At 66.1% G+C, this 12,848-nt stretch overlaps 3 protein-coding genes across 3 annotated transcripts in view; 2 read left to right on the top strand and 1 right to left on the bottom strand.

The window, feature by feature from the left end:
* EMIHUDRAFT_365076 (hypothetical protein) overlaps nucleotides 1-1,920 on the top strand; it is a 3,901-nt gene extending 1,981 nt beyond the window's left edge. The window contains exons 6-9 of the mRNA XM_005783684.1: nucleotides 1,008-1,085; nucleotides 1,287-1,335; nucleotides 1,402-1,536; nucleotides 1,612-1,920. Of these exons, the coding sequence (XP_005783741.1) occupies nucleotides 1,008-1,085; nucleotides 1,287-1,335; nucleotides 1,402-1,536; nucleotides 1,612-1,685 (336 nt within the window). The 3' untranslated portion in view covers nucleotides 1,686-1,920. The remainder of the gene's footprint in view (nucleotides 1-1,007; nucleotides 1,086-1,286; nucleotides 1,336-1,401; nucleotides 1,537-1,611) is intronic.
* Nucleotides 1,921-10,229: 8,309 nt separating this feature from the next.
* On the bottom strand, nucleotides 10,230-11,141 carry EMIHUDRAFT_232085 (hypothetical protein; the record flags this gene model as incomplete). Its single annotated transcript, XM_005783683.1, has 3 exons — nucleotides 10,230-10,589; nucleotides 10,686-10,750; nucleotides 10,829-11,141. The coding sequence occupies 3 exons, from the start codon at nucleotides 11,139-11,141 to the stop codon at nucleotides 10,230-10,232; spliced, it is 738 nt and encodes a 245-aa protein (XP_005783740.1).
* Nucleotides 11,142-12,318: 1,177 nt separating this feature from the next.
* Nucleotides 12,319-12,676, top strand: EMIHUDRAFT_232084 (hypothetical protein; the record flags this gene model as incomplete). Its single annotated transcript, XM_005783682.1, has 2 exons — nucleotides 12,319-12,365; nucleotides 12,433-12,676. The coding sequence occupies 2 exons, from the start codon at nucleotides 12,319-12,321 to the stop codon at nucleotides 12,674-12,676; spliced, it is 291 nt and encodes a 96-aa protein (XP_005783739.1).
* Nucleotides 12,677-12,848: the final 172 nt, after the last annotated feature.

Below are 12,848 nucleotides of genomic sequence, written 5' to 3'. Positions count from 1 at the left end.
ACATGCTGCGCGTGTACTGCCGAGGTGACGTGCGCGCTCTGCGCGGCGCTGCGCCTGCCGTCGCGGGCAGTCGAGCCCTACTTTTCGCCGGCGCCGCACTGGCAGCTGAAGCTGGCCGCGTACCCGCCGGCGGCCGGCGTGTGCCACACCTCCAGAGTACCGAACCCGGTGTGGGTTCAGTCCTGTGGGTGGTGTGGTAGGCGCCGGCCGCCGCCGCGGCAGGGAGGGAGGGCGGTGCCGGCGAGAGGCCCGTCGGTGTCGGTGCGCACACGGACTCGGGCGAGATGTAGCCGAGATATGGCCCGAGATGTAGCCGAGATGTAGCCGAGATATGGCCGAGATACGGTCCGAGATGTAGCCGAGATATGGCCCGAGATGTAGACCGAGAGATGTGCACGCCACGGCGTCCAGCAGCCCTGGGCCGTCGCCGCCACGAGAGTCTCCCCACACCTCCCCGCATCTCCCCATAGGCTGGCTTACCGACTCTCCCCACATCTCTCTCCATCTCTCCTCACATCTCCCCATCTCTCCCCACACCTCCCCACATCTCCCCATCTCTCCCCACACCTCCCCACACCTCCCCACATCTCCCCGCACCTCCCCGCACCTCCCCACACCTCACCACACCTCCCCACACCTCCCCACACCTCCCCACACCTCCCCACACCTCCCCACACCTCCCCACACCTCCCCACACCTCCCCGCACCTCCCCACACCTCCCCGCACCTCCCCACACCTCCCCGCACCTCCCCACACCTCCCCACACCTCCCCACACCTCCCCACACCTCCCCGCACCTCCCCACACCTCCCCACACCTCCCCACACCTCCCCACACCTCCCCACACCTCCCCCACACCTCCCCACATCTCCCCGCACCCCCCCGCACCCCCCCACCATCTCCCCACACCTCCCCGTCCTCGCCCACCACGAGGTCTGCCTGAGCTCTTCCACGGTTGGGTCGTACCTAACACGAGTGAGTCGACGGCTTGACTACGCTGCACACAGGTCTGCCTCGCCTTCCACGGATGGGTCTTCTTCTCGCCGCAGCGGCCGGGGCTGCAGCTTGTCATTGCCGGCGAGGCGGTGCGCCCGCGCATAGAATTCTTTTTTCTCGAGTTCCGACGAGCGCTCGAGAGGACGCGTTCCGCCGTACTCCCGGCTCTCGCCCTTCTCCGCCATCTCTCCGCCATCTCTCGCCACCTGTCCGCCATCTCTCGCCATCTCTCGCCACATCTCGCCACATCTCCTCCATATCTCCCCAGATCTCCCCAGATCTCCCCGCAGGTGCTCGAGTTTGGGACGGGCGGCTCAAACCTCTCCATGCTGCTGCCTGGCTCCGACGCGGAGCGCGCGCTCTCGAATAGGCAGCTGGCGAATTGTAGTCCGCATTAATGAACAGGCTCCGACGCGGTACGCGCTTTCTTCGTGCTCGCGATGAGCGCGTCAAACACCTACGGCGCCGTGCTGACCGTGCGCTGGCTGCGGCTGCAGCGCGGGCGGTGGGTGTGGCTCACGCTGCTGCCGACCATTCTCGGCATTCCCACGCCCTCCGGCAGCGGCTCGTCATTCGCCGGCTAATGCTCGTTGAGTCCCTCCTTTGACTCGGCAGGCATCCTCGCCCTCCGGCAGCTGCACGTCGTGAACGAGGTCTACAAACGGGCTCACTCACCAGCGCCACCCTGACCTCGCACCCCGGCGGCACAGCTCGGCGGCAGCCAGCCGATGGCCGCTGTATATTCCGGTTGCCGCGGAGCGGGGGGGGAGCCGCCACGCCCCTTCCACGCAGCGGCAGAGCCGTTCGCGTGCTTATTTGTCCCGTCTGTGAGGGGCTTGGCCTTGCGGGGCCGACCGAGGTGAGGTTGTATTTGCCCCCCGGCCCGACGCCGGGCCTTGGCGCAAATAAATAAATAAAGCGGACACCTCTACTCTGAGACGCATGGTAAAAAGGAACAGGTCCCCGCCCGTGCGAAGTCGTGCAGGGTCCCTGCCCGTGCGAAGTCGTGCTGTGAGACGGAGGCCCGCCGAGCGAGTGCGAGCCGCGTCGGCGGCCATGTCTCCCGCCGCCGCGAGCGAGCGGCGCAAAGAGGCAGCTTCGCGCATGCTCTTCCGTAACGTCTCTTCGCAAAGAGAGTTATTTTCTCTTCGCGCACAACACTCACACGGCCATCGCAGAGCAGGTCGTGAATGAGCTTGCCTGTGGCGGGGGTGGGCGGGTGCACGGAGCTAAGTGCCTCGCCACCCTCGCAGGAGTCGCTTAGGCGGCTCCCGTGGTGTACCTGTGTTAGTGCCAGTGCGCGCCAGTCCCGTGCCCAGTGTTGTGCGAGGGAATATTTATTCTAGTCGTGTCCGCTCCGAACGTGTGTATGCACAACAGTCATGGCGCTGTCCTCTCAGGAGACGCCATGAGTGGGTAGAGAGGAGCAACCGCACGTGAGTGCCCTGTTCGAGTGCGCGAGATCTCCTGAGATCTCCCAAAGATTTCCGCTTCGGAATTCTTTCTCGAACAGCCACCCACACCCTAAACGCGTGTTACCGAAGTGGCTCCCCCACCCCAAAACGAGGGTCTGGGCGCGGCGCCCACGACCCTCCCAAGACGCTGGCAGCATGCCTCCAACCCGAGCGCCACACTGGCGCTCCGCCACAAGGTCACACGCCCTCACGTCCCGGCCTAGACCTCTTCCTCTAGGTCTATGTCGGCGACATCCCCCTCCCCTCCCTCTTTCCGCCCGAAGAGGAAGGCGAACCTCGGAGGCTCCACAGTCTTAGGAGGCATGAAACCCCTCCAGTCCCGCTCTCCTAGGAAGTCGCACGACCCCGCAGTCCGTCCGACCAGCCTCGTTGCTGCGCTCGCACGCAACGCCTCCGCGCCTCGCTAGGGCTCACCGTGCCGCTCTAGCGCGCCCCTCAGCCGCGCAGGCACCCTCTCGAGTGCCCTCTGCTCGAGTGCCCTCGGGGCGCTGCATCGCCCGCGACATGCCTCCTCGTGGCGCGCGACACAAACCAGAGACAGCTGCTCCAGCCGATCGAGCGCAACGCTCTACTCCGCCGCGCTGAGCGACCACTCAGCGCCCCACACATTAACTGGCCGACTTTGCGAGGCGCCCTGCGCCTCCTCTACACACCCCTCACGCCTTCGCGTGGCGTGCCTTTGGCGAGAAGGCCGCCCCCCGCAGCCGCCGGCTCCGCCGCCTCGCCGCCTCTTACACGAGCATGCCTCTTCTTGGCATACTCGGAGGTTCATGGTGACCGCCCGCGCGAGCGCGCCCCACGCCCGGCTAGGGCTCGCCGTGCCGCTCTAGCGCGCCCCTCGGCCGCGCAGACACCCTCTCAAGTGCCCTCGGGGCGCTTCGTTGCTCGCGACCTGCCGCCGTGTGGCGCGCGACGCAAACCAGAGGCAGCTGCTCGAGCCGCTCTAGCACGACACTCTACTTCGCTGTGTCGAGCGACCTCTCGAGGCGCTCTGCATGCGCTCGCCGCCTTCGCGAGGCGTCCTGCGCCTCCCCCAGGCGCACCGCACGCCCCCGCGTGGCGTGCCATTGGCGAGACGGCCGCCTGCAGCCGCAGCCCCCTCGCCGCCTCTTACACGAGCATGCCTCGTCTCGGCATGCTCAGAGTTCGTAGCGGCCGCCCGCTCGAGCGCGCCCCGCGCCTTGCTAGGGCTCACCGTGCCGCGCTAGCGTGCCCCTCGGCCGCGCAGACACCCTCTCCAGTGCCCTCGGGGCGCTTAATTGCTCGCGACTTGCCGCCGTGTGGCACGCGACGCAAACCAGAGGCAGCTGCTCGAGTCTATCGAGCGCAACACTCTACTCCGCCGCGCTGAGCGGCCCCTCGGCGCGCCACACATGCGCTCGCCGCCTTCGCGAGGCGCCCTGCGCCTCCTCCATACGCACCGCACGCCCCCGCGTGGCGTGCCATTGGCGAGACGGCCGCCTGCAGCCGCAGCCGCCTCGCCGCCTCTTACACGAGCATGCCTCTTCTTGGCATACTCGGACATTCATGGTGACCGCCCGCTCGAGCGCGCCCCACGCCTTGCTAGGGCTCACCGTGCCGCTCTAGCGCGCCCCTCGGCCGCGCAGACACCCTCTCAAGTGCCCTCGGGGCGCTTCGTTGCTCGCGACCTGCCGCCGTGTGGCGCGCGACGCAAACCAGAGGCAGCTGCTCGAGTCGCTCTAGCACGACACTCTACTTTCGCTGTGTCGAGCTGCCTCTCGAGGCGCCACACATGCGCTCGCCGCCTTCGCGAGGCGCCCTGCGCCTCCTCCATACGCACCGCACGCCCCGGCGTGGCGTGCCTTTGGCGAGACGGCCGCCCGCAGCCGCAGCCGCCACGCCGCCTCCTATACACGGGCACGCCTCTGTCTTCTTGGCATACCGATTCATAGCGGCCGCCCGCTCGAGCGCGCCCCAGTCTCGCTAGGGCTCATTGCTAGCGCCGGCTGACGTTGCGAGGCGCCTTGCGCCTCCTCCAGACGCACCGCACGCCCCCGCGTGGCGTGCCTTTGGCGAGACGGCCGCCTGCAGCCGCAGCCCCCTCGCCGCCTCTCACACTCGCATGCCTCGTCTCGGCATGCTCAGAGTTCGTAGCGGCCGCCCGCTCGAGCGCGCCCCGCGCCTTGCTAGGGCTCACCGTGCCGCTCTAGCGCGCCCCTCAGCCACGCACACACCCTCTCAAGCGCCCTCGGGGCGCTTAATTGCTCGCGACTTGCCGCCGTGTGGCGCGCGACGCAAACCAGAGGCAGCTGGCTGCTCGAGGCGATCGAGCACGACGCTCCACCTAAGCGAGCTCTCCCGCACGCCATACATGCGCTCGCCGCCTTTGCGAGGCACCCTGCGCCTCTTCTAGACGCCCCGCACGCCTCCGCGTGGCGTGTCTTTGGCGAGAAGGCCGCCCGCAGCCGCAGCCGCCTCGCCGCCTCTTACACGAGCATGTCTCTTCTTGGCATACTCAGCGATTCGTAGCGGCGGCCCGCGCGAGCGCGCCCCGCGTCTCGCTGGGGCTCACCGTGCCGCTCCAGCGCGCCCCTCAGCCACGCAGACACCCTCTCAAGTGCCCTCGGGGCGCTTCGTTGCTCGCGACCTGCCGCCGTGTGGCGCGCGACGCAAACCAGAGGCAGCTGCTCGAGTCTATCGAGCGCGACCCCCTACTCCGCCGCGCTGAGCGGCCCCTCGGCGCGCCACACATGCGCTCGCCGCCTTCGCGAGGGCCCTGTGCCTCCTCCATACGCACCGCACGCCCCGCGTGGCGTGCCATTGGCGAGACGGCCGCCTGCAGCCGCAGCCCCCTCGCCGCCTCTTACACGAGCATGCCTCGTCTCGGCATGCTCAGAGTTCATAGCGGCCGCCCGCTCGAGCGCGCCCCGCGCCTTGCTAGGGCTCACCGTGCCGCGCTAGCGTGCCCCTCAGCCACGCAGACACCCTCTCAAGCGCCCTCGGGGCGCTTTATTGCTCGCGACTTGCCGCCGTGTGGCACGCGACGCAAACCAGATGCAACTGCTTGAGTCTATCGAGCGCGACCTCTACTCCGCCGCGCTGAGCGGCCCCTCGGCGCGTCTCACATGCGCTCGCCGCCTTCGCGAGGCGCTCCGCGTCTCCCCCATACGCACCGCACGCCCCGCGTGGCGTGCCATTGGCGAGACGGCCGCCTGCAGCCGCAGCCCCCTCGCCGCCTCTTACACGAGCATGCCTCGTCTCGGCATGCTCAGAGTTCATAGCGGCCGCCCGCTCGAGCGCGCCCCGCGCCTTGCTAGGGCTCACCGTGCCGCGCTAGCGTGCCCCTCAGCCACGCGGATACCCTCTCCAGTGCCCTCAGGGCGCTTTATTGCTTGCGACTTGCCGCCGTATGCGGCACGCGACGCAAACCAGAGGCAGCTGCTCGAGTCTATCGAGCGCGACCCCCTACTCCGCCGTGCTGAGCGGCACCCCGGCGCGCCATACATGCGCTGGCCGCCTTCGCCAGGCGCCCTGCTACTCAGACATTCAAGCGGCCGCCCGCTCGAGAGCGCGCCCCGCACCTTGCTAGGGCTCAACGGGCCGCTCTACTGTAGAGCGCGCCCCTCGTACGAGCCTCGAGCTACTCGCTCGACTTTCCCCTGAGCAGTGAGTTCTGAGTAACACGAGAGCCTCACCTTTACGCTCCCTGCTCCACACAGCAGGTCACGAGAGCTCTCGCCCTCCACGCTCACTGCTCTACAGCACGGGTCACGAGAGCTCACCTCTCTCCAGAGCTGGACGCGAGAGCTCGCCCCCTACACTCACTGCTCTCCTCAGCAGATCACGAGAGCTCGCCCTCCCAGCTCACTGCCCCACAGCAGATCAGAGCTCGCCTCCCTATACACTCACTGCTACACAGCAGATCACGAGAGCTCGCGCCCTCGGCTCACGCTGCTTCACGGCAGATCACGAGAGCTCTCGCCCTCTCAGCACTCTTTGCTTCACGTTCACGAGAGGTCGCCTTCAGCACTCTCACTGCCTCACAGCAGACCTCAGCACTCACTGCTCAACAGCAGATCAGAGCTCACCTCTCCCCGCTCACTGCTCCCCTGCAGATTACGAGAGCTCGCCCTCCACTGTGTCACTGCTTAGCAGCAGATTACGAAAGCTCGTCCTCTACACTCACTGCTCCACAGCAGATCACAAAGGCTCGCCCTCCACGCTCACTGCTTCACCGCAGATCACGAGAACTCGCCTTCAGGACTCACTGCTCCGTAGCAGACCACCGAGGCTCGCCCTCTATGCTCACTGCATCACAACAGATCACGAGAGCTCACCCTCTCACTGCTCCATAGCAGACCAGGGCTCGCCCTCCATGCTCACTGCTTAGCAGCAGATTACGAAAGCTCACCCTCTCACTGCTCCATAGCAGACCACCAAGGCTCGCCCTCCACGCTCACTGCTCCTTAGCAGGTCACGAGAGCTCACCCTCTCACTGCTCCATAGCAGACCACCAAGGCTCGCCCTCTACGCTCACTGCTCCAAGCAGATCACGAGGGCTCGCCACATCTCGGCCACATCTCGGCCACATCTCGGCCACATCTCGGCCGCCCCTCGGCAGCCCCTCGGCAGCCCCTCGGCCACTCTGCGGCAACACCTCGGCCGCATCCTAGCCGCGTGTCTTAGACACCTTGGCCATAACCCGGCCCGATCCTGGCCGCGTGTCTCAGCCACACCTCGGCCACTCGGCCGCACCTCGGCCGCATCTCGGCCAAATCTCGGCCAAATCTCGGCCAAATCTCGGCCGCGCCCCAGCCACTGCCCAGACGCACCTCCGGCCTCACCGCGGCTCGGCGACATCTCGGCCGCACCTTGCCTCTCTGCGCTCACTGCTCCATCGCAGATCGCGAGAGCTCACCCCTCCACACTCACTGCTCCGTAGCAGATCGCGAGAGTTCCGTCTCTGCACTCACTGCCCAGTGGCAGCTCGTGAGAGCTCGCCTCCCCGCTCCTTCGCGGCTTGTGAGAGCTCAGCCCTCCACACTCACTGCTCCGTAGCAGCTCGCGAGAGTTCCATCTCTGCGCTCACTGCCCAGTGGCAGCTCGTGAGAGCTCGCCTCTCCGCACTCGCTGCTTACCAGCAGTCCATGAGAGCTCACCTCCGCACTCTCTGCTCACCAGCAAGTGCGACCACATACCGCCTCATCTGCGGAACTGTCGAAGAGGCCCGTCCTCCCTGCCCACATATGGGCGCATAATCCTCCGCTCGAGCCGATTATGTGTCTCCGTAACCAACTGGCCCGAGGCTTTGCAATCTCGCCTTGAGATGTCCCCCCGGCTCCAGCTGCCCGTCCTTCGCCAAATGAGCACAGCGAGCAACTCCCACATAAGCAGTTCCACCTCCAGCCGGGCTGCTGGGTCTCCAACCCAGTGTGGCCTCAGCCTTCGCCATTGCCTCTGAAGCTTGCGCCCTGGCTGCCGCAATGGGATGCTCCCTGCCGCTTTTCAGCCTCGCATCCGATTGATACCTCGCCCGCTTTTCAGCCTCGCATCCCATCGATACCTCGCTGCTGTCGCCACTGCCACTGTCGATTCCGACCATGCGGCTCCAATATTTCCATCGGTCCTGGGCCTCAGCCCCTGCCCCATCAGGCTCTAGCTGAGTCCGCTCCTGCCCTAGCCAGATGCAGTGCGCAGAAGGCGCAGCAGGGTCCATCAGTGATCATCACAGCGTCCAGCAAGCTCTGACTCGCTCGCCCACTGCCGCCACTGGCCGGCCCGCTCCCGTGCGCCGCCTTGCGCAGCTGCGTCGCCAGTTCCGACGTGGCAGCACCACCTCGTCGCCGCTGCCTGATCCTCAACCAGCAGCTTTGGCGTGCACCACAACCAGCACAACTCGTCGTCGAGCAGGCCTCACGCGTCCATGCATGACGCTCTGCTCGTGCCGACCATCCTCGCTCCCAGCTCGCACTCGGCATGCTCTCTGAGCAGCAGGAGCGCGAGCGGTGCCATGATACACGCGCGCACCATCGCGGTGCGCGCGATTCTGGAGAGTGAAACGTCTAACTTGCTGACGTCCTTCACAGTCCGTCTCCCAATTTATGCGGCCCAGCTCCGGCCGAATAAATATTCCGTCCTTTGTTCGCGTGCGCTCACGCCGTGGAGAGTTTTGTTGTACCCGGGTAAGATTCTCTTCGCGATGTGCTGGGCGATGTCCACCCACCGCGGCCGCCTCGCCTCCGCCGCCACAGCCGCGCCCTCGCCAGTCACGCCGCCGCCCGCCCGCCTCCTCGACCTCCCCACGGACCTCATCGAACGCGCCCTCTCTCGCTGCCATAGCCCCCTCGACATCGCTCGCGTCGCGGCCGTCTCGCTTCTCTTTCACGCCTCGCTCGCGGAGCAGGCCATCCGCTTGTGGGCGCAAGAGCGCGGCTTCGAGCTGCCGGCGCAGCCCGAGGACGAGACCTGCGCCGTGCGGTGGCTGTGCTATTCGGCGCTGCTGTGCGAGTCTAACCCGCCGGTGAGGGCGGCAGCGGGCCTTCAGCACAGCGTCTTTATCGACGGCGAGGGGCGGCTCTCGTCGTGCGGCTCTGCGCCGTGGTTCAGCCCAGGGCTACTCGGCCACGGCGAGAGCGTGACGCGGCTCAACACGACGACTCTCCTCCCCTCCCCCCCGCTGGGCGACGAGCGTGCCGTGAGCGTGTCGTCTGGAGCCCACCACAGCCTCGCCCTCGCCGCCGACGGCGCTGTCTGGAGCTAGGGCTATGGAGTCCTTGCGGGCCACGGCGACAGGCAGGACCAGCTGCTGCTGAAGAAGATCGAGGCCTTTGCCAGCCAGCGCGTCGTCGGCTGTGTCGGCTGGAGCCTTCCACAGCCTCGCCCTCACCGCCGACGGCGCCGTCTGGAGCTGGGGCGCTGGAGGCGATGGCCGTCTGGGCCACGGTGAGGAGCAGTGGAAGCTGCTGCCCAAGAAGGTCGAGGCGTTGGCTGATCGGCGCGCCATCGCCGTGTCGGCTGGAACCCTGCACAGCCTCGCCATCACCGCCGACGGCGCCGTCTGGAGCTGGGGCAATGGACTCTTTGGCCGGCTGGGCCACGGCGACGAGCAGAACCAGCTGCTGCCCAAGAAGGTCGAGGCTTTGGCCGGCCAGCGGGTCGTCGCTGTGTCGGCTGGCACCGCTGCCAGCCTCGCCCTCACCGCCAAGGGCGCCCTCTGGAGCTGGGGCGATGGAGACTCTGGCCGGCTGGGCCACGGCGACCAGCAGAACCAGCTGCTGCCGAAGTGAAGGTCGAGGCCTTTGCTGGCCAGTGCGTCGTCGCTGTGTCGGCTGGTTACCAGCACAGCCTGGCCCTCACCTCCAACGGCGCCGTCTTTACGTGGGGCAAGGGCGAGTACGGCTGCCTCGGCCACGGAGAGGACCTGTCGAACCAGCTGCTGCCCAAGATCGAGGCGTGGGCGCTTGAGGAGTGAGCAGGTGTCGTGAAGGCGGCGGTGAAGGCGGCGGGTCGGACGTTCTGAGAGTGTGCAGGATGCAAAAACTCAACAAGGTAACTATATGTGGAAAAGGCCAAAAGAAGAGAGTCGTCGGAATGCACAATGCAGCTTGCCAATGCGGAATACATAATCCCACCCAAGACTGCACTGTGTGTGCAGAGAGGGTCTGTATGGTGCAGATGCTCTCTATGCAGACTGTGTGCTGTATGCTACATGACTCAATGCTCGGACACGAGCAACTCCGGATGTGGCACGGCAAGGGCTAAGGCTCGCAGCAGTGTCGTGCAAACACGAAACAGGCGTCACAGCTCGTCCTTGCATGCGCCGGGGCAGTCCTTTATCATGCTCTCCGCACGGCTCCCGTCGCAGTGCCCAAGTCTCGCTCGGAAATCGCAGACGGATTCGCCAACCCTCTGGGCAGGGTGCCGCCTCTGGGCAGGTTGACCTTTCCCTTGCACCTCTTGTGCGCTTGCAACTGCCAGGCCATGGCAAATGCCGCACGAGCGTGGGCACGACACGCGCATGCCGATTGGATTCTTGTCGCACTCCCCGTTTGCAAACCATGTAGCGCACGAGCTATCGTGGTCCTCGCAGACGGGCGAGCAGGAGAGCCCGCAACTCTCGCCGCAGCTGCGCAGCATAAAATCGGGATTCTTCTCGCACTGAGAGGGGGGGGGGGGGGGGAATTCAGACGCAGGCGCGCAAGGGTCGGTGGCAGGTGAGGCTGGTATGCAGCCAAAGTGTCCCGGGAGCCTCACCTGCCCTGCCGCCGCCCACGATCCACACGCATTCGGGTCAAAATCGTGGCAAAAGGCCTCGAGCCCTTTGACAGTCTTCCGCGCGGCGGCAGGGGTGGCGGCGGGGGCGGTGGACGGGGCCGGGGCAGGCATCGGGTTGTCACCGTCGAGCCGCCTCAGCCCACATGCGAGCGGGCAGCTACGCAACAAATTCAACGCGTCCTTCTGGCAAGCCCCGTCAGCGGCCTTGGCGGCGCAGTCACCGAGCGTGTCGGCCGGCTTGAGCCTGCAGATCTTACACGCGACGGGGCAGTCGCGCATCATGCTCTCCGCGTTGCTGCCTTCGCAGTGACCGAGCCTCGCACGGAAATCGCAGTGACTTTCGCCCCTCTTCTGGGCAGGGTGCTTCTTCTCGGGCTCACCGTCCTCGCAGACGGGTGAGCAGATGCCGCAGCTGACTGGACACTTGCGCAGCATTTGGTATGGTTGACTGGTACAGTCGCCCGCCTTCATCCACTCCATACACTCCTGGTGCTGGTCATGGCAGCTCGCTGTGCCTCCCTTGCACATCTTGCAGGACACGGGGCATAGGTGCCGCGCCTCTCTCTTTTGGCACTCGCCGGCCTTTGCCCACTCGTGGCAGCTCGCGGACTGGTCGTTGCATACGCCAAGAAGGGCTGCCAACAGGTTGAAGTGCATACCGAGGAGAAATTCGGCCGAGCTCGCTTGGCGACTGCTCCGGTGCGTGGACGGATCGGGAAAAGCAACTAGTGGCGGGACGGCCGTAGCAGTAGTTTCTTTTCTTGTAGGTATATTGTCGGCAAGTCAAGACACAGAGCTCACACAGAATCGCAGCGGGAGGAAAGCGGCGAGTCGCAATTCCAGGGGTCGTTGTGGCGGGCCACCCTGTCCAGAGAGGCATGGATGCCAATCTGTCTGGGGTCTCTCGACCGAGTAACTGTCGTCACCCATGAGTGCGAGATAGGGCTGGCGGCTGGCCGCTAGCCTGTGAGGAGGGCGTCCATAGACACCTCACAAGACCCCACACACGGTCTCGTCCGTGCCCCTTGCGGCCGGCGACGAGATTGCAGAGGCGGAGCAAGCCTGCTCTAGTCTCACACGTTCGCCCCTGTCGCCTGTCTGTGTTGTTGTGCTGTTGTTTGTCTCTTGGCACCTTGGAGTGCTGGGGGGGGCGACAGGGGGAACGTGGCCTGAGTGATGTGTACGCCCACTCAGGATGTGTGGCAGCCCGCTGGCTGTGTGTCTCGTGAGCTTGTTTGTGTCTGTGTGTCGCTCGTGCGTGTCGTCATCATCTGTCTTGCGTCCACCCATACCGCGTTGGTGTCCAGTCCGAGCCTGACTGTTCTTCACCTTCCTACATACATACCGAGTCTATGAAGCCCTGGCCGCCTCCCGGTGGTGGGCCTGGCAAAGGTTGTAGAACCAAGCGACGGAGATGGTGCGGGTGTCACGACACGCACCGACCCTTCACGAACCGAAAGGCTGTGCCCGGGGAAGCAAGGCACAGTAATCCGGCTCGTGTTGGGCGCCCCATTCCATATGGCGGCTAGGTCGGCTCAGGGCCCCGTCCACTTCCCTCCCGCTTGATCGGTTGATCGGCCTCGGTAGTTTCTTTTCTGATGCTCGCGGATTGATGTCCTGTAAGAGGTTCTCGAGGTGGATATCCTTTGGCCGCGTTGGGTAGCGAGGATTGGTGTGTCCTCGTGCCTTACCTTTACACAGGTAAACCATCGGCCAACTGATGGAGCGATGCATCGCTCGGCAACACCGGCGGGCTCGGGGGCGGCGTCGCTGGCCGCACCCGCTCTGTCTTCTCTGTTGACAAGCCGCTCGGTTGGTTAGGCGGCCTCGGCGGCATCTTCGGCCCCGCCTACGCGATCGGCAGGCCGTTGCCGTTCCCTGAGGCGCGTCCGTGGAGGCCGTCGAAGCGCTACCGGCTGCTGCAGGCCGCCAGCCAGCTCGCCACTTCAATCTCGGCCGATGTCGGCTAACACCTGTATGCCCTCGCCACCGCCGTCGCCGCCCCTACCATCCCCGCCGCCCCCCTCGCCACCGCCGCCCTCGCCGCCACCGTCACTGCCCCCGCCTTCTACGCCACCGCCGTCGCCTCCCTCACCGCCGCCGCCGAGCCCGCCCCCGTCCTCGCCACCGCCGTCGCCGCCC

The sequence above is a fragment of the Emiliania huxleyi genome (assembly GCF_000372725.1).
Source record: "Emiliania huxleyi CCMP1516 chromosome Unknown EMIHUscaffold_178, whole genome shotgun sequence".
Taxonomy (NCBI): Eukaryota; Haptophyta; order Isochrysidales; family Noelaerhabdaceae; genus Emiliania; species Emiliania huxleyi.
The sequence above is the reverse complement of the archived record's forward strand: the minus strand, read 5'-3'. Positions and strand labels throughout refer to the sequence as shown.